This window comes from Pyrus communis, chromosome 11 (genome assembly GCF_963583255.1).
Source record: "Pyrus communis chromosome 11, drPyrComm1.1, whole genome shotgun sequence".
NCBI classification, from domain to species: Eukaryota; Viridiplantae; Streptophyta; class Magnoliopsida; order Rosales; family Rosaceae; genus Pyrus; species Pyrus communis.
Genome location: NC_084813.1, coordinates 10,563,422 through 10,588,397, shown reverse-complemented (window position 1 = coordinate 10,588,397; position 24,976 = coordinate 10,563,422). Strand labels below are relative to the sequence as shown.

At 42.9% G+C, this 24,976-nt stretch overlaps 2 protein-coding genes and 1 non-coding gene across 3 annotated transcripts; 2 read left to right on the top strand and 1 right to left on the bottom strand.

Annotated features, from left to right (window-relative positions):
- The first annotated feature begins 3,026 nt into the window (after nucleotides 1–3,026).
- LOC137749591 (large ribosomal subunit protein eL28z-like) lies at nucleotides 3,027–4,651 on the top strand. The gene is made up of 3 exons (XM_068489710.1): nucleotides 3,027–3,244; nucleotides 3,341–3,504; nucleotides 4,333–4,651. Exons 1-3 carry the CDS (start codon nucleotides 3,097–3,099, stop codon nucleotides 4,471–4,473), a joined length of 453 nt encoding a protein of 150 aa, XP_068345811.1. The 5' UTR covers nucleotides 3,027–3,096; the 3' UTR covers nucleotides 4,474–4,651.
- Nucleotides 4,071–4,162, top strand: LOC137709599 (small nucleolar RNA R24). Its single transcript, XR_011064891.1, has one exon. It is a non-coding gene; the product is annotated as a small nucleolar RNA R24 (small nucleolar RNA).
- Nucleotides 4,652–4,708: 57 nt separating the features above from the next.
- Nucleotides 4,709–7,179, bottom strand: LOC137749590 (GTP-binding protein YPTM2-like). Its single transcript, XM_068489709.1, has 8 exons — nucleotides 7,041–7,179; nucleotides 6,426–6,498; nucleotides 5,977–6,024; nucleotides 5,840–5,887; nucleotides 5,682–5,753; nucleotides 5,398–5,553; nucleotides 5,159–5,262; nucleotides 4,709–5,064 (listed from the first exon to the last, which is right to left on the bottom strand). The coding sequence occupies exons 1-8, from the start codon at nucleotides 7,052–7,054 to the stop codon at nucleotides 4,971–4,973; spliced, it is 609 nt and encodes a 202-aa protein (XP_068345810.1). The 5' UTR covers nucleotides 7,055–7,179; the 3' UTR covers nucleotides 4,709–4,970.
- Nucleotides 7,180–24,976: the final 17,797 nt, after the last annotated feature.

The window sequence follows — 24,976 nt, the reverse complement described above, 5'->3', positions numbered from 1 at the left end:
GATTTGTGTGAATTTAGGCTCTCGAGGTGTGGTGGATGGTGTGGTGTGAATTTGTGGGTGGTGATTTTTGAGTGTTTTGGCATCATGTATTTATAGGGTGAAGGGGAGGCACGAAATTAAGCTGAAAATGAGAGGAATTAGGACTCCAAATCACCAAAGAACAAGGACACTTTCAATCAGATTCCAAGGAGGACAAGGAATGGTCTTTGTGGTAGATTCTATAACTTCTAGAAGGGTTACATGTGGCATAAACTTAATGCACGAAAATAGGGTTTCTAGAACTTGATATTTAGGTGATTTAATGTGAAAAGGAGTCCTCTTTGAAGTTGGAATTAAGCTAGGAAAAGATTAGGATAGGATAAGATAAGATAAGGTTGGATAAGGTTTGGATAAGATTTAATATTCCTTCTTTGTAGCTAATTCCTTATCTTCAAAGTCTTCAATTTAATTCTTCTAGGTCTTAGTCACATTCCTAGCCTCTCTTGAGCTTCAAATTCGTCCATCCACCTTGCTTCATGCATGTGCAATCCATTCCAAGCCCAAAACTGCTCCAAAATGCCCCAAATTGCACTTTCTTGCCAACTTTGTCAATTGAACCTAAAAACACATGAAAATAGCTTAAAACACTCTAACAAGTAGAATTTAGCTATGTAAATGCAAGGAAACAAGCTAACTAAGTCGCATAAATATGCTCCTATCATCCCCCGCCCATCTCCCTCCCCTCCCCCCTAACCTCTCCCTTTTTTCCTTATGTAAAGGATTCGCATATAGGATTCATCAGAGCTCTCCACCCAGCGCCTCCTTTGATTTTCTCGAAAAATCTCGGGATTTTCTTGTGATTTTGCGTTTTTGTTTTGAATTTGTTTGGGGGATTCGTCCACATGTGCTTATGGGGGTTTTGCATTTTTTGTTTCAAATTTTAGGTGTTGGATTTTGAGATTTAGGCAGTGGGTGAGGGGTGGGTTTTAGATAGGAAAATTAGAATGCCCTACAATTTTTCTATGGTTTTTAGATTAAACATTCATCATTTTTAAAGATTTGATTAAGGTGTTTTGACCAAACCTCAATAACTTTCCATTTATTTAATTTCCACGTCATTAATTTAAATGTATTTATATAGAGGGATAAGGTAGCTTAGCAACTAATTGCTTATAATTTAGGAATTTAATTTCGTCAACCCCCTTCTACGCATTCAATGACATTTTATTAATAAATTAAAATAAAAAATTAATTAACTAATTCCTTATTTTCTCATTATCAGTATTAAATAAAAAGTTCTATTTCTATTTAAATCGTCTCAATAAAAAGTCTTCAATACATTCGTTCAAAAAAATAAAAAAGGTCTTCAATACATATTTTTTTTTCCCAAGAAAACTACATTAACTTATTAAATTTTATGTATAGATATATAAAAAAATATACTTAAAACTTTGGTATATTTGAGAACAAAAGTATCGATTTTTGGTAGATTTAGATTTTAAATGTACCAAGAAACCAAATGTACCATAAAACCAAATGTGCCCATTGTTAGATAACCCTTATGGTACATTTAGATTCCAAATGTACCAAAAAACCAAATGCATAAAAAAATCCCAAATGTACCACAAAACCAAATGTTTCTATCAGATAACCCTTTCGATACATTTACATTCCAAATGTACCAAGAAATACAAAAAATCAAATCCACTATAAAACTAAATGTGTCCATATTATAGGTAACTAGACGTAGCTATATAATCAAACAAATCTTTATTATGTGATGGGTCTTTTCAAATAATCAAACCTGACAATTCTTTTTTATTATAAATATTCTACTATATTCACAAAAATAAAATAAAAATTTTAACAAACAATAAAAAAAAATGCATAGAGATGGATAATAAATGCAAAGATATGAGGATAATAGGTAAAAAAAACAAAAAAAGAAAACGAACTGTCCAGGAGACGTTGTGAAAAACTAAAATTCTAAACAAAATTGAACTTATGTGAAAAACTGAAATTAATAACCAAAATTTTAGGAAAATGTTTGATAAAAAATTTAAAAGGAGTGTATGTTTAGTCTAAAAAAATTCAAAAACGAGACGCCTATATCAAAACGCCCCTTTTAGATATGGGCATGGGTAAGGGAGTAGGAGTTACAGACAATGTTGGAGACGAGATTAGCAATCCCATGCTTTATGCGGGGTCTCACTAGGATGACCTAGTGAAGCACTTAATCGGAACGAGTCCGACTTAATCTCATTTAAATTTAGTCCAGCTTGCACCAAACAAGGGATTAGTAGTCTTAGCAAAGCAATCTAGTCCAATGAACTTTAACGAGGGCAAACAAACACGCCCTTACACTTTATAAATGTGCCTATAATGTTTCTTTTGTGAACTTTTGTTGCCAAGTTTGAAAATAAGTCTGGGGCTTTTTCAAGGAGCATACTTGGTTCAAATAGGGAAGTTATTTCATTGGTTATAGAGGAAAATTTTGGAAGGCGACTTCTGAGAAGCCAATTTATATTGAGTATGTAAATGATGTGCCTTAGTCTATTTTGGAACTTGGAAGAGCTTCTATATTTTTCTGCATTCATAACACATAGTGATCATTGTTCTTTTTTTTTTTTTTTGGCAATTGAGGTTGTTAATAGAATAAGATTGGTTTATATGATCTTATATCTTCCCACTTTTCCCATATATATTTTTTTATATTAGTCTACTAATGTAAGCCTCGTTTCTAAATTTCATTTAAAAAAAAAAGGTTTATAACAAAAAAATAAATAAATAAAAGAAAAACTGACCATAATAAACTAAACCAAAAAAAAAATTGAACCGAAAAAAAAATCAAACTGAATAAAAAATTTCAGTTCGATTTTGATTTCAACCAAAAACTGAATCGAATAAAACCAAACCCAGCACTACATTTTGGAAAGAATAAAAAGTGGAGACATAATCGTAATAATGAAAAATGAATGATGCCCCTCAGGTCCAAAGAATATAACTTAATTAGGGTTTCACCCACACATATAAAAGGCAATGATAAACCCCCGCTTCTCCTCTCTCTTCCGTAAACCCTAAATCCCCAATCTGAGCAGCTGAATCAAAATCTCGGAGATGGCGACGGTTCCAGGGCAACTGATATGGGAGATAGTGAAGAAGAACAACTCTTTTCTGGTGAAGGAGTTCGGGAGGAGTCACGCCGGCGTGCGGTTCACCAAGGAGCCCAACAACCTCCTCAATCTCCACTCCTACAAGCACTCTGGTACATTTCACTGCATCCCCTTCCATTTATTTTCTGTTAGGTTCCGAGAAAATATTGGGTTTTTTGGGTTTTTAATTGAGAGATGGTTTCAACTAGGGTTGGCAAACAAGAAAACCGTGACCATTCAGGGTTTGGGCAAAGATCAATCTGTGCTGCTGGCGACAAGTAAGACCAAGAAGCAGAACAAGCCCGCTGCTCTGTTGCATAAGTCTGTGATGAAGCAGGAGTTTCGCAGGATGGCCAAGGCGGTTGCGAATCAGGTAAATAAAAGTTCCAAAATTTGGCCTGCTGAGTGATTGTTTACTAAGACCAGGATTGCCAGTTTATTATGCAGTGATATGCCTTGAAATGCTTGAAGTATTGTTTCTAATAGATTTTTGAAATGAAATGCACTTCGTTATGTTCGCTTCTGAGCATGCATTGTGTTTTTTTATTAGATCGAATTTGTTATGTTAAAATCTTATAGGTTTATGCTGCAGTGATGAGCCTTAGATGTTAGAAGGATCGTTTATTATGTTTCTGTGGTGGGAATTTGTTCCCACTGTTCGTTCAATAAAATACACTTGTTACGCTTGGCAGGCATTGTGTTTTGATTAGGTTGGAATCACTATGTTAATCTTTTCTATATATATTTAGGCAAGTTTTATGCTTTTCTGTGAAAATTTTGAGATGCGTTTTCTCAAGGATCTGAATGATTAGTTTTCTAAGAAGATACTTGTAGTTTTACGCTGCCGTGATAACTTTTAACATGTTAGAGGGATCATTTATGGAATTGCTCCTTCAGTGAAATCCTCTTGTTTTAGTAAGAAGATGCTTGTCTGTTTATGATGCAGTGATGAGTCTTAACATGTAACATAGGATATTTAGAGTGTTTTCCCTTCTATGAAGTATTCTTGGTAAGCTTGTCTTTTGAGCATGCTTGTGTTTTTTATTATGCACTGGACTCTCTTTCTTAGTCCTCGTGTTGGAAGATTCAAGTATCATCATGTGTTTTATTGTATTGATTCAATGAATCTTTAGTAGCCTTGTCGGGATGTCTCTTACGTTATTTGTCTCTGTTTTTCATTTTGTGTTCCCCATCAATGCAGGTGGCAGATAACCATTACAGGCCGGATCTGAAAAAAGCAGCCCTTGCAAGGTTGAGTGCTGTTCACAAGAGCCTCAAGATTGCCAAGTCTGGTGTCAAGAAGAGGAACAGGCAAGCTGTTAGAGTCTATGGCAGGAAGTGAGTTATAGGGGGTTATTTTTCATGATTTTGGATTGATCGTGTTGTCCTTCGAAGCTCAGTTGTATTTGGATTTTGAGATTATATTCAGTTTGTTTTGGATTATTTTCGTGGATATCGAAATTATGAGTGTTGGATTATTTTTTTTCAACTAAATGGAAGAGATTACAAGTTAATGTTCATATTTGCAAGCACCTACATTAAGCATAAACAAAACAGGGGTTTTTTCTCCTGGAAATGTTGTATCCAATCAAATGAATATAACATAAAATTCTGTGTGGTAATATTGACGTTACAAAGAACTGCGTCGTTAACTGAATTATTTGAATAACTTCTTGAATTTCTAAACGAACGAATGAAGGTGGAACCAAGTATCATGAATGTCTGCTGTACATATTATAAGCTGGCTTGTCTGAAGGTTCCAATGCAGAAACCACATGTTCTGCAAATCTGTGGAACGTCCGACCACCATCCAGAATGCACTCCGCCATGACGGACGAGTCAAGATGAGCAACATGTGGTCTTTTGGGCGACCGGTTGTCCACGCATGTGCACGGTGGATGGTTTGTTGGCACTCAAAGGTTGCGTTGCTATCCTGCAACCCGAAAGCAAAAGGAAATGTTACGGAGACTGAATTACTCTTAGATCATGGATTCATAGAGAAAAAATAACATCTAAGAGGAACTCACCTGTTCTTTATCTCAGCAACCATAGTCATGAATGCCTGCTCTACATTAGTCGAATTTTTGGCGCTCGTTTCCAAGAACGGAATTCCTAGCTCGTCGGCAAATGCCTAAAAACCGGGGGATGGGGGAGAAGAAAAATTTTAACAACGTAAGTTAGAAATGTTTAAGTTGATCAATGATGCACGCTTATTGAACTTATGACGATTTGATTTCACCGAAAGATTAATTAGTAACGCAACTACCTTGCTGGCTTCAGAAGAGACCACTTTCTTGTCAGCCAAGTCACTTTTGTTTCCAACCAAGAGCTTGTTCACATTTCCAACTGCAAATTTATCGATTTCTTGCAGCCAGGTCTTGACGTTGTTGAAGCTCTCTTGGTCCGTAACATCATAGACAAGCTAGCAACAGAGTCAGGAGAATCTGGTAAATACTTGCAAAATACCACATTCACGAAGAGAATCCTATGAAAAGCTTGTAGAACCAAAAATCTACGTTATGGGATATAAAGATGTGAATCAATGCTTACGATAATGCCATGGGCACCGCGGTAGTAGCTGCTTGTAATTGTTCTGAAACGTTCTTGACCAGCAGTGTCCCACTACGGAGAAGAAACGGAGATTTCATATTTTCCGGTAATGCACTTTGATTTCAATCCAATCCGGGCTTAATAATAAACATACTTACGATTTGAAGTTTGACAACCTTCCCGTCTTGCTCCACTGTTCGAATTTTCTAAATAGAGGAAACAAAGAGATGAAATCACTGCCATGACATCAAAGTAACCAGATATCAGAAATGCTATCATATGTGATTTTACTTACAAAGTCAACACCAATGGTACTTATGTAGCTGTCGATGTAAGAATCATCCTACAGAAAGTGAGCGGAATCGTCAATAAAGCTTCAAAGAAGGTCACCGCCAATTTAGAGTGCATTATGCAGAATAAAAGCATTCTTCTGGTCATCGGAATGTTGTAACAGATGACCGAAAACTCAGATCACTAGCGCGGGTGCCACGCGTGCTAATGCTACAAGTTAGCGATGATTAAACTTTAGGAAGAAATGCAACTGCATAGATTAGCCATAGTGTATAATATCCAGCACACGATAAGTGAGGCGGTAATGCTGCACCTTGGTTAATGGTGGTGAGGCGAAATTGCACTCAGAATACAAATATAAAGAGAAGAATTTTATGTGCTTGTATGGTCGAAGGGTGGCATATATATGTTAAGAAAAACATCGCCCTATACACAACATTGTTAAACTTTTACCGCAAATCTCAGTAGAAGGCATGACTTGCCAACGCCGGAGTCTCCAATGAGCAAAAGTTTGAAAAGATAATCACTGCAAAATGGGGGAAGAGAACTAATTGGAACCTCAAACTTTATGCTAAAGTAATTACGCAAAGAACTCAAGAATGTTCATGAATCATCAAATCTTAATAACAAACTACACTTATTCTGTGACAACTAATGTGATTAACCGATAATATGCCATGTGTATCTGATTTATTGCATTGGAATGAAATTATACAGGAAGTCAAGATCTAGATTCCATGAAATCAATCAAAAAGATTATAGGTGCCAAGCCACAATCATTTCACAGGTTCCTAAGATACTCATCTTATTTAGCAAGTTCGTGGATCACAACTCATATTTTATGTTTCGAGTTTTTGAAATGAAATGGGATCCCAACATTAAATTTCGTAAGAAGTTTCTTCCACCAAAATGGCAAATCAAGAACAAACCCACATACCCAAAATTCAAATCCAATTAAAGGAAACAACCAGATATCAATCACACAGGAATTTTCAGCCATAAGAAAAACGTGAAAAACATATAGACATGCATGCAATTGGTGATGAGAGAGAGAGAGAGAGAGAGTACTATTCAGGGATCATGACTGGGTTGATCGACGAGGAAGATTGAGAAATCGAGCGTAGAAATGTTCAACTGGGTCTAAAATTACGTAATTGGGAATGTTAAGGGAGGGAGGGAGGAAGAGAGGAAGAGAAGGAGAAGACTTTGCTGTGTGTTTATAAATATGGACGGTCAGTTTGCGTCACATTGAAAGGTTCGTAGTTCGTACTACGTCCTACTCAGCCACCAGCTTGGAACCTGACCCCACAAACACTTACCTTTTTTTTTTTCTTCTTTTTTCGTTGGACCTATAACATGGTCATGTGGCATTACCAGGCATTACCACTATTTCACTCAAAGTCTAACACACCGACATGTTTTTCTTTTTTTAAGTTTTTTTTTTAATTTTTTAATTTTTAATTTTTTTAAATTTTTTTTAAATTTTTTATTTTTTTTTAAGTGGACAACTAGTGGCAAGTCACGGTTATTCTCTCCTTTAAGGCCTGGAGAGACTATGGAGAATTTCACCTTGCCCATAGCTACAGTCAATCAGACTAACTATTTCAGAGCATTGAATTCAGAACCTCCCACATTTTTTTGTTTATCGGAGAGCCCCAGTCTACACCCTTACGTCAACATGTTTTCTATTAATATATATTCTAAAAGTTAGATATATCAACTATATCATCCATCCTTATTATAACACTTAAAAATAATACACTATGTGATTTATATTCTAAATACCATTAAAAATTTCTCAATTAACAAAAGACACACCACACTAATAGCGCACAGCCTACCATATAATTACTTCACTACTTTGGGTTGGGCTTAGCACAATAATATTCTATGTCGAATGATTCAAATTTCCGTGTGAGAATAATTACATGTGAGTTATGGTAGTTGGTCGGAGCAACTTATAAAATTGCAAAAAAGCATAAAAACATGACAAAAGAAAGTTTTCTAAGGGTGAATTAGCTATGACAACCACAGCAAGTGTGCGGCTTCTCAATAAACAAAAAAAATGTGGAAATCCTTGGGTTCGATGCTCCGAATTGGTGAGTCAGTTTGATTGTGACCACGGGTAGACTAAAATTCCCCATAGCCTCTCCGAGTCCGAAAGAGGTGGATAATTGTGACTTGCCACCAGTTGTCCCATATTTCTTAAAAAAAAAAAAAAGAAGGATAGCCAAGTTAAAGATTGAAGATGAGTCAGCCATTGACGGAATTATCCCTTGTAATTGCTACAAGCCAAGAGTTAGTTTGTGAAGTTGAGGTTTGATTATCAGAGAATATGAAAAACGTGGGCTTTGGTTACTGGTTAGTAGGTGGAGTTTGAAGCCAACTTAGTGGGGATTTAATTCTAATTGTGAATTTGTTGGAGCTCTCTAAATTTAAGTTTGAATATTTCATATATAATTAAGATTAGATTAAAATATCGCTTGAGTATATGTTTGATTATTATCAACTCCCCTCCTTTGAATAAATGATTATGAGAACCTTCCAAGATATTGGGAAACTATTTGCGTCGAACGTACCCCAAAAATCACCAATCATTTGGTGTCTAATGTCAGCCTACACATACACACATGCACACATGCGAATCAAAATATAAAAGAGTAGCAGGTTAAGCTCTCACTTCTAAGAAATTTTTTATTGTGATCGGAATACGAGTGGTAAACTACGTGTTTTTGTACAAGTGGTGGGAATTTGTATTTTTTAAGTTATTAACTTTTTAACACATATATCCCACGATTTGTATAATAATATGTGGTGTGCCACCTTATATTCCTGTCACACTAAAAAATATGTCCTCACTTCTGTTTGGGCCCGAAATATTATTGTTGGGCCGAGCATAGGGTTGTGCTCGGTCCAAAGCTGTGTCAAATCCTATGGGCTGCTTGATAGATTCCGGGCCAGTTAGCAGGGTCCGTCGAGTCCTATCCTAAGAAGGAGTAGTCCAAATAAATAAAAAGGGTCAAGGAAGTCCTGGTGCAACTAGGATTCTCGGCCATCGAGGAATAAAGCCTCGAAGGGGGGAAAGTTCAAAGTCCTAATGGGAGTAGGGTTGTTCGAAGTAAAGTTGGAACGGGACAAGGACTCCCAATCCAGATAGGGGTTTGATTTGGTCTCAAGGAGTGGGTGCTATAAATACAAGAAATTATGCAACAAAAAAAAGACCTTGAATTCAACATACAACTGCCCTGCGCAAAACCTCTCAAACATCTTGAGATATTTTATTTTCTTTTTCTGCCAACACACCTTCAGTTTGGATAAACAGCATTGTGAAGGCAACCGGCGAACATCTTCAGTTTGGATAAACATCACTGTTGCCGTAGAATCAGCCGACCAAGGAGCATCTTCAGTTTGGACAAACAGCACTGCGTCCAGGCCGACTGGTTACCTATCCAAGTCTTGGCCGAGGAGGGTTTTCGAATCCTTATTGGTAGGGGTCATCTTATCAGCCTTCTCGGCGAAGTAAGGTGTCACGAGCTACGACATTCGGCGTATCGGACGCCGAGTGATTTTATGATTGGGTATTCACAAGTAAGTTTCAGAGTTTGGCATTCTAACGGCCGAACCACGTTCACCGTCAAGACGTACATCACCTTTGAGTATTTGTGTCGGTATAGTCTAGTGTCGATTCGACGTGTTTATACTCTTACGAACATAATCACGGTGACTGAGTCAGGCACTGACGATTTGTGAACTTCGCAGAACTAGCGGCCTCGTCTTCAGGCTCTAGAACCTAAAGACCAAGAGTGTTCCTTCCTCGGTCGTATTCGCAAGATTAAGAAGTCAGCAATTCGCTCAACGCGACAACAACTAATTTTACTCCTCGGCCGAGCTTAGCCGACGAGTTGGCACGCCCCGCATTCAACCAAAGGACTTAGTTAGCCTATTAGTTACTCAGCCTACGCGCCATGTAGGCTTTGTAATTTTTAAGGTCAACATTTTGGCACGCCCAGTGGGACCATTATGCTAGACCTTCGGAGTTCATGACCATTGAGACACGGTCCATAAAGAAGAAAACAATCATGGGAAAGTCAACAGCTAACTTACCAGTGCAAGGCCTTGGGCAGGATTTGCATCCGGTGAAAAATCCGATCATTGTTGCGCCGCCCGAGGCTGCAAGTGCGACGCGCCGAGAGAATGAAATCTGTCTCGACGGACAAGCTCCCAGAAGTCCCTAACCAAACGGCAGGCATGTTCGTTGAAGGAATAGTGGAAGATTGCGATGAAGATGGTGGGGAAGGTTCTGATCCACCAACTAGGTCGTTTCTTCAGAGACGACTCGATAAATAATATCAACAAGTCGAGCAGTCGATTGGTCAAAAGATGAATGATTTACTAGACGCAATATGAAGCAACAGCGACACACAGACCAGGATGCTTGAACTATTGGTTAGTAAAGCCTTTGAAGATAACCAGGTTAGCCAACCTCGGCAGCCTTCTGCTACAAATGTTCCAGTACAAGCCGAAAAGGGTCTGCCCGGCTACAACCAATCAACTTAGAAAAAAAAGGCGGACCAGGCAATAGATATGACGGACCAAGCCAGGAAGAAGAAGCAGCTTCCATCAACATGACCGAGGTCCAAAGAATGATCGACTCGACCCTAAAGAAGGGATCGAAATTTCCAAAATTCATCCATTCATACCCGGCTTACGTAGAGAGGTTCAAATACCCGTGAGGCTTCAAGGTCCCTGATTTCAGTCTGTTTGCCGGAGAATCGTCCTTATCCTCGTTAGAACATGTGGCTCGTTTCATGGCGCAGTGTGGAGACGTCAATAGTGACTTCCATAAACTACGGCTGTTTAACGTTTCACTGACAGGCTCCGCTTTCACTTGGTACATTAATCTCCCACCGAACTCCATACAGAGTTGGGAGGAATTGGTCGAGAAATTCCATGAACAATTCTATCAGCCGGGGATGGAAATGTCTGTATCATCGTTAGCTAGGATGGCTTAAGCGTCCAACGAATCTCTAATGGAATATTTAACAAGGTTTAAGTCAGCCAAGAACTGGTGCCGAGTACCTCACCCTGAAGTTGAATTCGTCAGGATCGCCCTAAATGGTTTGGACGTGGAATACAAAAAGAAGTTTCTGGGGGCAAATATTCGAGATATGTACGAACTTGCTCAACACGTTGAGCAGTATGATTATTTGCTTCGAGAAGAGAAGATGTCAAAGTCACCATCCCAGGGAACGTTGTATAAGAATCCCACGGTTAGCTACGCATTGGCCGAAAGCGAGGATACTCAGTATGCCAGTGTGGATGCGGCCGAGATAGTAATAGATAAACCTTATGTCTGCAAGGCATTAGCTCAAGTTAGTTCCAAAGACACCAAGACCCGTTCGACCGCCGAAGAAATGAGTAAAACATCGAAAGTGTACACTTTCGATATCACCAAAGCCGATGGAATTTTCGATCAATTATTGGTAGCAAAAATCATCAAACTTCGGCCGGGGCACAATATCCCTAAGGCTGACGAATTGAAGGGCAAAATATATTGCAAGTATCATAATTCTAATAAGCACGCAACCAATAATTGTGTTGTATTCCGAGACACGATTCAAAGTTGGATCGAGAAAGGAAAGCTAAAATTCCTGGAGAAACAGATGGTGGTCGACGTCAATCCCTTCCCCTTAACAACAATTGGTATGGTGGATGCTCATCTCCCTAAAAACAAAGGAAAAGGGAAGGCCGAATACAGCCCGGTGCAGCATGTCCGTAAGCAGAATGGTCAACCAAGACTGAAGATTGATTTGTTTTCAAATGCACCACCTACAGAACGCTCGGGGCCAACCATCGATGAGTCTATGACGGGGTCGAGTTCCGAGGAAACTCATGAATCAATGGTTTTATGCAACCATTGTAAAACACTAGTCGAACCTGGAAAGAAGACATCTTCGATACCAACTTCAGACCCACCATCTACGACCTTTACAAAATCGCCAAGGGAATTTAGTAATGGTCCACGACGCCAAGTGTTTGAGAGACTCGGCCCACAGGTACGAGCAAAAGACCATGCACCGGTCAGGCGGCGTCTTGACTTTGACGTACCTTTCTATAACAAGGATTATTACTCGCGCAATGCCAGCAGTTCGGGCTTGCTAGTCGATCGAAAAACTTTCAAACCGCCCAGGACACGAGATCAACGCTGGTAAAGTTACAATTCTCCGACTGGCCTATATACGGCGTTGTCTAAATCTCAAAAACGTCGTCGCCAACGGATAGAGTGCATGGCTTAACGACGAGAAGCGCAGGCCAACCCTGCCAACCAGTGTCAGCCAAAAGAGGTCGTGGAAAGCATTGATGATCGGCCAACCCTGACTATCATGATCGAATTACTTGAAGGGGAAAAAGTAGCGGCTCCTGAATTTGAGACCACCATTGAAGAGTCCGAGAAACGCATCAAGCTCCTTCTCCGGCCTGGGAAGACGAGAGCTCGTCTCGAGCATTTTAGACAAGAGGTCGAAAGAAAACTGTCTCCGTTACCACCGCTCGAACCATTCATCAAAATACGACGCAATCTGCACCCTCCATTCCTCGGTGACTCCTTGGAGTACATGCGGGAGTTTCATAAGAAATATTCCGCCAATGACTTGTACGGACTACCCAAGGCGTGTCAGGAAGCCCTCGACCTAACACTAACTTGCCCTGACGCCGAGCAAATTATCCAGAAAACTTCCGACCCAACAATAAAAGCTAGATTCCAACATATACGAGAGGCTCGGGTCCTCGGCTTTGAGGTCGATCCCTACACGGATATCGACACCGTCGAATTACCTTTTTCTCTCGAAGACTTTCAGCATTTGCGATATCATTTTGAAGTTTTCGCGGCTGTATCTCTCTTCGGCCTCACGGCCGATGAGGAAAAAAGGGTGGCGCGTTTGGATGAGTATCTAGACACAAGGAACGCTCGCATCACCTACAAAGAACAAGCCCGTAAAGTACAGGACCAAAATAAATCTTCGGCAGTAAACATGGTCGAGGAAGATAGCCAGAATAAGATAGACTCGGTCAACACGCCTCAGGAGCCGGTTCGCGTCGAGGCACTCAAAAGTCCGATTGAGGATGCTCCAACGACTGATACTATGGTTACTTTTGTGGAAGACGACGACCACGATCCGATGGGTCCCTCGGTCTTCGAACATATGGACATCAGTATGGTCCACGTCCTACCAACTGAGTTCCAACCAAGTACCCATCAGTCAAATTTCTTGGATGGGGACGTTGTTGCTGAAGAGGCAACACAAATGGATTTCGTCGCAAACGACGACAATGGGGAAGTCCGAAACAACAACCTTAAGGCAGCTTTGGCCAAACTATTCCCCCGTTCCCCCTCGGTTAATCTCCAACATCTAAAGCTACGTCACAGCTCATATCGAAGGATTTCCCATTTCTAAAGTGTTTGTTGACTGCGGGGCCATAGTCAACATTATGCCGATGTTCGTTATGAAGGCCTTACGCCGTTCTGATAACGAGCTTATCCCGTCAGGAATAACTATGAGCAGCTTCATCGGCGACAAGTCTCAGACCAAAGGAGTGCTCCCGTTGGAAGTCAGCATTGCCGGTCGTCACCATATGACGGCATTCTTTATAATTGACTCCAAGACCGACTATAATGCATTGCTCGGCAGTGATTGGATCCACTAAACCAGTTGCATTCCTTCATCACTATACCAAGTTCTCATCTTTTGGGACGGCAAATCAGTCGTAGTGCACCCAGCCGGTAATCAACCATTTGAAACCAACATGATTCAAGCTCGCTATTACGATGATCACGTCGGCTATATCACCCTCCAGGGTTTGAACGAGGATAGACGGCCGATGAGAATTTCAGTACAGAAAGTTATTGAGGTAGGCACCGAGACTGTCCAACAGGATTCAGCGAGACTCGGCTTGGCAAATTTACTTACCGATGCCGATGATTGACGCCACCAAGCAAGAAAGGCGTCAGGCCGCGGTTTCATCGACAATGGAACGTCTGCTGGCCCATTGGTACGCCATTGCCAAGCAACCACATTCCGGCATAAACTTAATCAAATTTTTGGCCGAAGCAGATAATGGCCCTATTCTATCTTTTGACAAAGTTCAGGCCGCACCAGCCGAACTCGAAGACAATCAACCCCAGGTTAAGGACCCATTAGAAGAAATCAATGTTGGCACAGCCGATGATCCTCGAACATTGTTTATCAGCGCGTTACTACCACCTTCTATGAAGGTCGAGCTTTGTAAATTGCTTTAGGAGTTTAGAGATTGTTTCACGTAGAACTATCATGAGATGCCAGGCCTCGACCGAAACCTTGTAGAACATGAGTTACGCATCAAGGACGGGTGTAAGCCTTTTCGACAACCCCCACGCCGGTTCTCGACCGAAGTACAACTTGGCATCAAGGACGAATTAGTTCGGCTTCTAAAAGCCGGGTTTATTAAGACCGCTCAGTACGTCGAATGGTTGGCCAATATCGTCCTGGTGTTAAAGAAAAGTGGAGCCCTCCGCATTTGCATCGATTTCCGTAATCTAAATCTGGCCACTCCTAAGGATGAATACACAATGCCAATCTCAGACTTGTTAATTGATGCTGCAGCCAATCATGAACTGCTATCTTTCATGGACGGCCATGCCGGTTACAACCAGATCTTTATTGCTGAAGCCGATGTCCACAAGACGGCCTTTCACTGCCCAGGGGCACTCGGTACCTATGAATGGGTAGTCATGCCATTCAGCCTCAAGAACGCCGGCGCCACATACCAACGAGCCATGAATACGATATTCCACGACTTAATCGGTACAATCGTCGAAGTTTATATCGATGATGTGGTGGTAAAATCAAAGCACCGCCAAACGCACCTGGATGATCTGCGGCAAGCGTTCCTTCGCATGCGCAAGAATAATCTCAAAATGAACCCAGCTAAGTGTGCCTTTGGTGTTTCGGCCGGTAATTTCTTAGGGTTTTTCGTGCACCATTGCGGCATTGAAGTCGACGAAAATAATGCCTATGCAATCATTAGCGCCCCACCCCCGACAACAAAGAAGCAGCTCCAGTCATTGCTCGGGAAGATAAATTTTCTTCGCCGCTTCATCGCCAATTCGGCCGGCAAGATTAAAGCATTTTCTACGCTCCTCAAACTTAAGGATTCTGACAAGTTTGAATGGCACGAAGAACATCAAACGGCATTTACGCAAATCAAGGTGGCCCTTTCTACACCATCCGTACTAATTCCACCTTGTCGCGGCAAACCCCTTAAACTGTACATTTCGGCAGCCACTGAATCCATTGGTTGTCTCCTTGCGCAAGATAACAATGTAGGGCATGAACAAGCTATCTTTTATCTCAGCCGTAATCTGAATTCGCCGGAGCTCAATTATTCACTCGTCGAAAAACTTTGCTTAGCTTTGTTTTTCGCCGCATCAAAACTTCGGCACTACATGCTCCCATCTGTTACACAGGTCATTGCCCAAACAGATGTGATTCGTTACATGCTCACTCGGCCTATCGTTAAAGGCCGAATTGGGAAATGGACGCTCGCGTTATCCGAGTTCAGTCTACAGTACGTACCCCAAAAAGCCGTCAAAGGCCAAGCTCTCGCCGATTTCTTGGCCCAACACCCTTTTCCTTATGGTTTTAGGGGTAGCGACGTTGACATCGGTTTAGTCACAACACGCGATAACCATTGGACTATGCATTTTGATGGTTCCAGTACTTCAACTGCGGCTGGTGTTGGTATTGCCATTCAGTCACCCGACCAATACCGCTGGTATTTTTCTCTCAAGTTGGATTTCAGCTGTACAAATAATCAGGTCGAGTATGAAGCTCTCATCATCGGCCTCCACGTTTTACACGATTTACGAGCATCCCTCGTTCTCGTCCTCGGTGATTCTGAACTCGTGATTAACCAACTCAATGGCATGTTCCGTTGCATGAGTTGTACTTTAGCGCCCTAGCACATGGTCGCCACCTATCTGGCCGAGTCGTTTGAACGGATCACATTTGAGTATATTTCGCGTATTCACAACACGGACGCTGACGAACTCGCCCAAATCGCCTCAGAGCACAACTCACGGGGGGCAGGCTAAGCCGGGTAACACCCACAAGTCTGCGATCGTACCCAGCCTTGGTCAATCAGCAAACTCTCCAGCGCAAGCACGTAATACGCACAAGGGTAATGTCACTACCATCCTTACTAGAACGGGGAGACCCCGTAGAAGTATGTGTCGTCGAGGTACAACCAGACTATTGGAGAAAGACGATGCTACAATACCTCGATAACCCCGATGGGAAACACGACCGGAGAACAAAGGTCCTCGCCACGAATTACGTGTCATACCAAAATGAATTATACCGAAAGGGTGAGGACGGGTTACTACTATTGTGCCTCGGCCCACACGAGGCTGCCCAAACGATGGCCGAGGTACATGAAGGAATTTATGGGGCTCACCAATCAGGCCGAAAAATGCGTTGGTTGCTTCGACGACACAGTTACTTTTGGCCTAGTATATTAAAGGATTGCATCGAATATGCACGGAGATGCATACCATGCCAAATTCATGGACCCGTGCAGAGATCCCTGACCGAATTACTCCACTCGGTTACTAAACCATAGCCGTTCAGGGGATGGGCAATGGACGTAATTGGTAAAATCACGCCATCGTCGGGGGTGGCAAAACATGCGTGGATAATAGTAGCAACTGACTATTTCACTAAGTGGGTCGAGGCAAGGTCATACACCGAACTAACGGCCAAAGAAGTATGCAATTTCGTAGAGGAAAATATTGTGACCAGATTCGGCGTGCCAGAAACGATCATAACCGACAATGGCACCATATTCACAGTCAACAGGTTTAAGGAATACGCGGCAAGTCTGAATATCCGACTTGAGCAATCTACGCTGTACTACCCACAGGCAAACGGCCAGGCTGAGGCAAGGGGCCAGGTTTGGCAAATGGTCGCCAAATTGGGAAGGGCCATTCATTGTTCACAAAGTTCTCGGCAAGGGGGCATATCATCTCAGAGATCGGACCGGTTTAATTCACAAATTGCCGATTAATGGAAATTTTTTGAAAAAGTACTATCCAGTCACGTGGGAAATGCAAGAATAAATACCATTGTATTAATTCGTAACAAAGGTGAATAGATACATTCGAGAGGCTCCTAAAATAAAATAAAAATAATTTTCTAGGGGGTCGAAGGGAGGAAAGTCTTAAGGGCAGCTTTCAACTCCAGCCACTTCACTTCGCTCAAAATTATCTCAGCCATCCTCATTTTCTTATTGAGCTGCAGTTGCTGGATATGCCGCACGCCGGCAGCGAAGGTCGTAAGCCGAGCTCTATTCGCCTCAAAGTCCTTCTCAAGCTCTGAAGCAGTAGCGGACCTTTGCCGTTGAAGCTCAGCTATTTGACGCTGGAGGTCGGAGATTTGGCGATCAAACTCGGTCAGCTGCGTTTTCTTTGCTTTTATCACCTCCACCTCTCCTCGGCCAGCCTCATGCGCAACCTTGGCCGCCTTCAAGTTGTCCTCGGCCTGTAGAGCTTGTTTGAAAATAGTGAAATGTTGCCGAGTCCACTCCAAAAGGTCAGTAAGATAACCGATATTCTCCGTGCACAGGTAACCGCCGCTAGAAAGGTCGTTTAAGCACTCCCCAACGGAGTCAAGACCCTTGCATTGGAGGACTTGGAAGGCAGAGAGGGACAGGAGCTCGTGCAGCTTGACAAAAGCTTGGGCCTCTGGCACCGCTTCCACTGGTTCGGCAAGGGCAGCAGAGGAGCCGGCCACACCAGTCATGCTCTGAAGAAGAGCGCCGAGCTCTACTTCCCATGAAGGCTGCACATAGAGGAAAATTCGTAAAGGAAAATAAGATGTGAAATGCATGTAGTGCATGACAAAAGAATTGTTTTTAGACCTGTCGGGAGGAGACTTCGGTCATGCCCTCTGGGTCCTTGCTCGAACCCAGGGAACTTAATGGCCGAGCCCAGTGCCTAAGACCGCTTCTCAATTCACGCGGCCGATGGAGGTTATCTACATTTGATGGCCACGACGGTGGCCAGGAAATATAGACAACGCCTGTCGGCGCATAAAATTATCGATGAAATGAACGTTCGGGCACCTGACATTTAATATTTCTTTAAGAACAAGTGCGTCATGATAAAATCAACAAAAAAGAAATAAGCCTTACAAAGGCCGAGGAAACTTTTTGTGGAGGAATGGGGAGGTCTTCATCCTACGGATGGAACGGCGTTTCGGCCGTTGCCTCAGGATCGGCCAGGGGCCTCTTCTCACGATCCGCCGTATGGGGATCCGGTTGGACGGCTGCCTCGACCACAGAAGGAGGATGGACAGGAGGAGAGTTGGCTGGTCGAGGGCGACGCTCCAGCAGGATCTCGTCACTCTTGTCGCTTTCATCATCCTGAGGAAACTTTTGTTACGACTAGAAGGCTGAATAAACAAAGGATAGCGGTGGAATCATACCTCTTCCAGAATGACCGTCGGTCGCAGGATGGGGGATGCCTCGACGGGTGTGGCCGTTTTTCCCAAGGCAGGCGCAATGGCCGGCTCCGAAGCTGTAGCTGGTACAGCGGTCGGATCGGCCATAACCCTAGTCGTAGGAACGGCTGGAGGAAGGGGGTGCGCCGAAGCCGGGGCAGCCGGGATGGAAGGAGAGCTGGCAGGAGCAGTTGTCCCTGTGGCGTCGCTAGGAACAACATGAATCTCCCGGTCGCCTTTCTTCGCCAACTTCTTGACGCGTTTGGAAGGGCGATGAGCGTCATCCCCCAGCTCAGCGTCTTGGTGGAGGCGTTTGGCTGATAATGTCCGCCCGGTAGTAATGGACTTCTTCGTGGGGACCAATTTTTTCTTGGCCACTGCCACGGCGACCACCTCCGCCTTCCTCAACACACGACCACCTGAGATAGCGAAGTAATCAGTAACAGGGGGCGAGTAGTTGAAGTACAAAGGACGAAAGGACAATGTACCTTAGGTCGATTCCTTGGGTTGGGCCACAGGAGCTTGTCTGGGCCAGTCATCGAAGATTCTGCTTACCACGTCTTTGATCGAGACGCCGAAGAAGTCACGGGTGTACTCGTCCCACCAGTCCCCAAAGATTCAGGAACGGTCAGTCGAAGCCGAAATTTTCTACACTTGTCCTGAAACTCTTGTTCCGTCGTTTTACACTCCCTCTCGGAGGAACCAGAGAGGGGTCCTCGACTTAAGAGGGAGCGAGAAGTGAGCAGAGGTACAGGGTAACCTTGGAGGTAGCCGAGCTGCCGGGCGACAAAATAGGGATGATAGACCTTCCAGCTAGCTCGGCGGGCATCGCAACCAAGGGGAAGGTCATGGGCCAGTACCAATGACCCCCAATGTTGATGAAGATCAGCATCTTCAGTCTCGGCCCACGCTGCCGTCGGAAGCCTGATCGAGGCAGGGTATTCCTGACGCCGGCACACCAGGAACTCATCGTCAGAAAGGACGTCGAGGCCAAAGAAGTGTTTGAGGGCTTCGTCGGCCTGGTGAGGAGGCGCAGGTCGAGAGGCTAGTTGAGGACCGAGTGCTGCAGTACGTTAGAAAACGAGAACCTAGGGCCGAAGGGCAGAGAAGTAAACCTGCAACTAAAGTTGGAATACCTAGAGGGGTCCGTTTTGGTGCGGGTCGATTTTGTTAATGGTCGTCTTGGCCAAACAGCGGAAGAGATTGCCAAGGATGGCCGGACTGAGTGCCAAGGAGTGACCACTAGCCAGGGCCTGAGCCACCGGCATATTCTCGACCAAACATTTGTTTGACCTGGTACAACAAATGAATTTGTTTTACCAATAGAATAGGAAGGCTTCATGTTCTCCCTTCCTAATGATCTCCTCGCCTTGGCTGGCGAAGTGGAGGATAAGAGTGTTGTAGTTGAAGAAGTTCTTGTGTAGCTTATGAACTTCTTCTTTCGAAAGCTCCCTATCGCCTCGGCTGAGTGTCTCGACGGCCTGTTCGTCGAACAGCGTTTTTAGGTCGAGAGGCGAGGGGCATCCGGAAAGGGCGGCATCAATTGGGAGACCAGACGGGGAAGTCCCAAGAATAGCCGAGATGTCAAGGACGGTGGGGCCGAGAGGGCCGAAAGGGAGGATCATGGTGTTGGTAGCCGAACACCATAAACTCAGGGCCGCCATGAGCAGGTCTCTATCCATGGTAATCTCCATGGTCGAGAGCATGATGGCATCATAAATACCGAGAGCTTTCCACTCTTTGCCAAAGAATGCGCTCATTCGGTCGACCTAGGCGGCCCAGGCTGCAGTAGTCGAGGGCCAAGCTTCTTGGGGTCGTGCCAAGCACCATTTCGACCAATTGAACCCCTGCAGCAAGGGTGTTAAGCATTGTTCCTTGAGAAGGTTAGTGATGCACGACGGCACTGCATCTTTGAATAATGGACCTAGAATTTGGTGAGTGGTGGCTAGATCATTTTCGAAGCGTAGCGTTTTGATGGCGCTCCGGTCGATGAAGTCCTTGCATTTATTGCACTCGTCGGAAAGCTTGGAGATGAAGGAGGCCATTGGTAAGGAATAGAGTAGTGCGTAGGTTTAAAAAGAGGGTTTCAAAGAGATGAACTTGAGGGCGCGTAGTTTGAGCAAGTAGGAATGGCGAAGGGAAGATTTCAAAATTTCTGAAAGCGTGGGATGCGAATGGTAGAAATTTGGGTATTTATAGGCGTTTCAGAAAGAAGATCAAACGTTTGGTATTCGAAAGCACTAGTTTGAATTGGGAGGAAATTTAACCGGGAAATGGCCCTAATCATTTCGGATATTTTGGGAACCTGCAAGGATAGGATCAGGGTTTTCAAGGATCCAGGACCCACGATTGCGTGCGGCGGCGGTTTTAATGCATTAATAAGGAAGAGACACTTCGGTGGGTGCACGTTTTCGAGGGCCATGATTGAAAGTTGTTAGGATTGGCAGAGAGTCGACACGTGGCTGTACGTCGGGAGTAACGAGGATAGTGCAATCATATCCCATAAATGTGCATAGTAATGGTTATCAAGAACAGCGAAGTCTAAAAAGCAAAAGATGGTTCCACTTCTTCAAGGTCGAAACCCGACCAAAGGTTGACAGTTGGTGACCTCAGAAGCAAGGGGACAATGTTTGGGCCCGAAATATTATTGTTGGGCCAAGCATAGGGTTGTGCCCGGCCCAAAGCTGTGTCAAATACTATAGGCTGCTTGATAGATTCCGGGCCAGTTAGCAGGGTCCGTCAAGTCCTATCCTAAGATGGAGTAGTCCAGATAAATAAAAAGGGTCGAGGAAGTCCTGGTGCAACTAGGATTCTCGGCCATCGAGGAATAAAGCCTCGAAGGGGGGAAAGTTCAAAGTCCTAATGGGAGTAGGGTTGTTCGAAGTAAAGTTGGAACGGGACAAGGACTCCCAATCCAGATAGGGGTTCAATTCGGTCTCAAGGAGTGGGTGCTATAAATACAAGAAATCATGCAACCAAAAAAAGACCTTGAATTCAACATACAACTGCCCTGCGCAAAACCTCTTAAACATCTTGAGATATTTTATTTTCTTTTTCCGCCAACACACCTTCAGTTTGGATAAACAACACTGTGAAGGCTGTTGGAAATGTGCCCTAAAACCAATCATATGATGATACTTTATGGACATTTCACATGTTAAACTAATCTAGTTTAATGTAAAGGGCAAAGATTATTGTTTGAGCCGTCTCATATAAATGTTATATGCTTAAACGATAAGTCCAAGGAATATGTGATTGGAAGAATGCGATCTAAAGAAGTTAGATTCATGAGACCATTCTTTCGTTGACACATCCTAAACGTTCCTGATCATAGGATTGTCAATTGGGCATTGACAGTCCGTTAAGATCAGTACATGCTATGTCTTCTCTCAGGGAGAGTGACTAGTCTCAAGTCATTGGTGTGTGTGACATCAAGACAAGTACGTAGGTGCTCAATAGAGAATGAGTTCACTGAACACGATCAACGAAGAGTTCTCATATTCATGTCACATGAGAACTCATGGTTGGGATAATGCAAATTAGTCTTTTGACCTGAGGCATCACAGTTGTCTTGTGGTTAGGTCCTTAATCTTTGATTATGTCAAAGTCACTCCATCAGGAGGGTGTCCACGGCATCGTTGGGGTTAAGCCACTTAGCCATGGAGGCAAGTGAATGCGCAACAAGGGATCTCTAACCTTCAAACTGTTTGAGGGAGAATACTCTATGATATGATTTAGAATCTCTGGCCAGAGTATGAATGAGATTTAGGAATGTGTTCCAAATCACATTCAAGATAATCATATAAGCACAAGACTCACATTGGATAGTAGACATGAATAAACTATCAAACCAAACAATGTGGTCAAGAGTATTGTATTAGAGAAAGATCGTATTGCATTTGTAATCCTAAAACTGAATAGGTTCTCCACCTCTTCTGATTAGCTTGGGTAACCATGACATGCTGCTAGGCGTCAACCATGGTTTGTGGAAGCCCTAAAAGTGTATTATCACTAACGGGAGAATTGAAAGTAAGTTCCAATTCACAATCGATTTGAAAGAGTTTGAATCGCCCACTGCCTCGCTAAAAGGAACCTAATGGATCGTACACCGTGTAAGGTAGAGATTGAAGATTCAACGGAGATGAGTAAGAATAATTAAATGGTTATTTATGGCAAGGATTAATTAATATGATTATTAATCAAACGAATAAGTTCGTTAAAAGACCTCGGGATAGTTTTGGACCTTAAGGCCCAATGGGCTTCGAACGTCAAGTCCATTGACTTAAGTTGTGTGACAACTTAATGAATAATGATTCACAAAGGCCCAAATAGCCCAATAAATCCCATGTTAAAGAATGAGTGGTTTTGGACTTATTTACAAGTTTGCCACTCAAATGAATTAAGGAATAAGTATGACTTAATAGCCAAAATTCATTAAGGGTAATTTTTGGGGAAAGGATGAGAACACAAGCTCTCCTTTCTCTCTAAAATTTCAGCCACCTTGGAGGGATCATCTAGCAATCAAACTCCTCCAAGGTCACTCATTTCTTCTACAATATGCCTTGGTGTGGAGACTTAGAGGTTTTCAATTTTGGGAACTTGGAGAAACCTTTTCATCCATCCAAATCCATGGATCTAAGATGCAAGGAATGAAGGCCCTCTCTTTGGGTGATTAGCCTTTGCTTATGCAAAGAGGAATCTACAAAGGTATTGATTTCTCAACTCACTTTGTTTTGAGTTGAGTCTTGGTTCACCTATCTACTAGGCTTTGAAGTTCATGGGTTAAGTTTTGTTTTTGAGTGCATATAAACATGATTCCGCCTTTTAATTGTTAATTGCATGTTGTTGATGTTGCTCAAATGAACTTGTTTTTCACAAATTTTCCTTCAAAGGCAACCGGCGAACATCTTCAGTTTGGATAAACAGCACTGTCGCCGTAGAATCAGCCGACCAAGGAGCATCTTCAGTTTGGATAAACAGCACATCGTCGAGGCCGACTGGTTACCTATCCAAGTCTCGGCCGATGAGGGTTTTCGAATCCTTATTGGCAGGGGTCATCTTATCAGCCTTCTCGGCAAAGTAAGGTGTCACGAGCTACGACATTTGGCGTATCGGATGCTGAGTGATTTTATGATTGGGTATTCAAAAGTAAGTTTCAGAGTTCGGCATTCTGACGGCCGAACCACGTTCACCGTCAAGACGTACATCACCTTTGAGTATTTGTGTCCGTATAGTCTAGTGTCGATTCGACGTGCTTATACTCTTACGAACATAATCACGGTGACTGAGTCAGGCACTGACGATTTGTGAACTTCGCAGAACTAGCGGCCTCGTCTTCAGGCTCTAGAACCTAAAGACCAAGAGTGTTACTTCCTCGGTCGCAGTCGCAAGATTAAGAAGTCAGCAACGCGCTCAACACGACAACAACTAATTTTACTCCTCGGCCGAGCTTGTCCGACGAGTTGGCACACCCCACATTCAACCGAATGACTTAGTTAGCCTATTAGTTACTCGGCCTGCGCACCACGTAGGCTTTGTAATTTTTAAGGTCAACAACTTCTCATGACGTATGCAGAAAAAACATTTTTTCTTTTTTTTTCTTTTTTATAGGAAAAAAGATTAAATTAGAAGGAGAATCCTCTGGTACAACCATAACCAATACAGTCAAATCGATAAGCTTGTAAGGCTGAAGAGGAAGACAGTGATCCCAAAAATGGGGATTTGAAACCGTAACTCCCACATCAGCCAGACTATCAACCACAAAATTAGCTTTCCTAAAGACATGCCTCCAGTGAATAGTAGAATGGAGGTGTCAAGGGGGTTTCCAAACCCCAGTAACTAGATTGATAATCAAATGGGAGTCTCATTCGACTTCTAGATTATTGATATCTTTCTTCCTAGCAAAAAGAAGGCCCTCCTTCAGAGCACAAGGCTCCACAATCGATATCGTGGCCCCATCAACATTGCAGGCTCCAGCACCCACCGTCAATCCTTGTTCATTTCTTACAACAAAGCCTACTTCTATCTTACCTTGGGCCACTGAACCATCAAAATTTAGCTTAAGCCAACCTTGATCGGGAGGCCGCCAGCGGATAAGACTTTCAAGCGTCTTCGAATTTGAGTCCCCTATCTTCGCATTAGAGTAAAAGTAATCCAGACCCAACTTGGCAGCCACAGACACACGTCTAGTCGGGAGTGGGATCACACTTCGGAACACCTTGTTCCAAATTTGCCGGCAATTTAAAAGGGATTTGCTTAGAATACTCAAATCCTTCTTTTCAGAACAGCAAAGAGAATCCAACCACTCACTTATGCTATTCCACTGGTTACAAGTACTCAACCCATAATTTAATGAGGAAAGTGACCACACTTTTTCTGCAAACTCACAACTAATAAACAGATGTACTGGAGTTTCCTCCTCTCTACCACAAACAAGGCAAGACTTATCTAAAGATTGGATAAACCTACCAA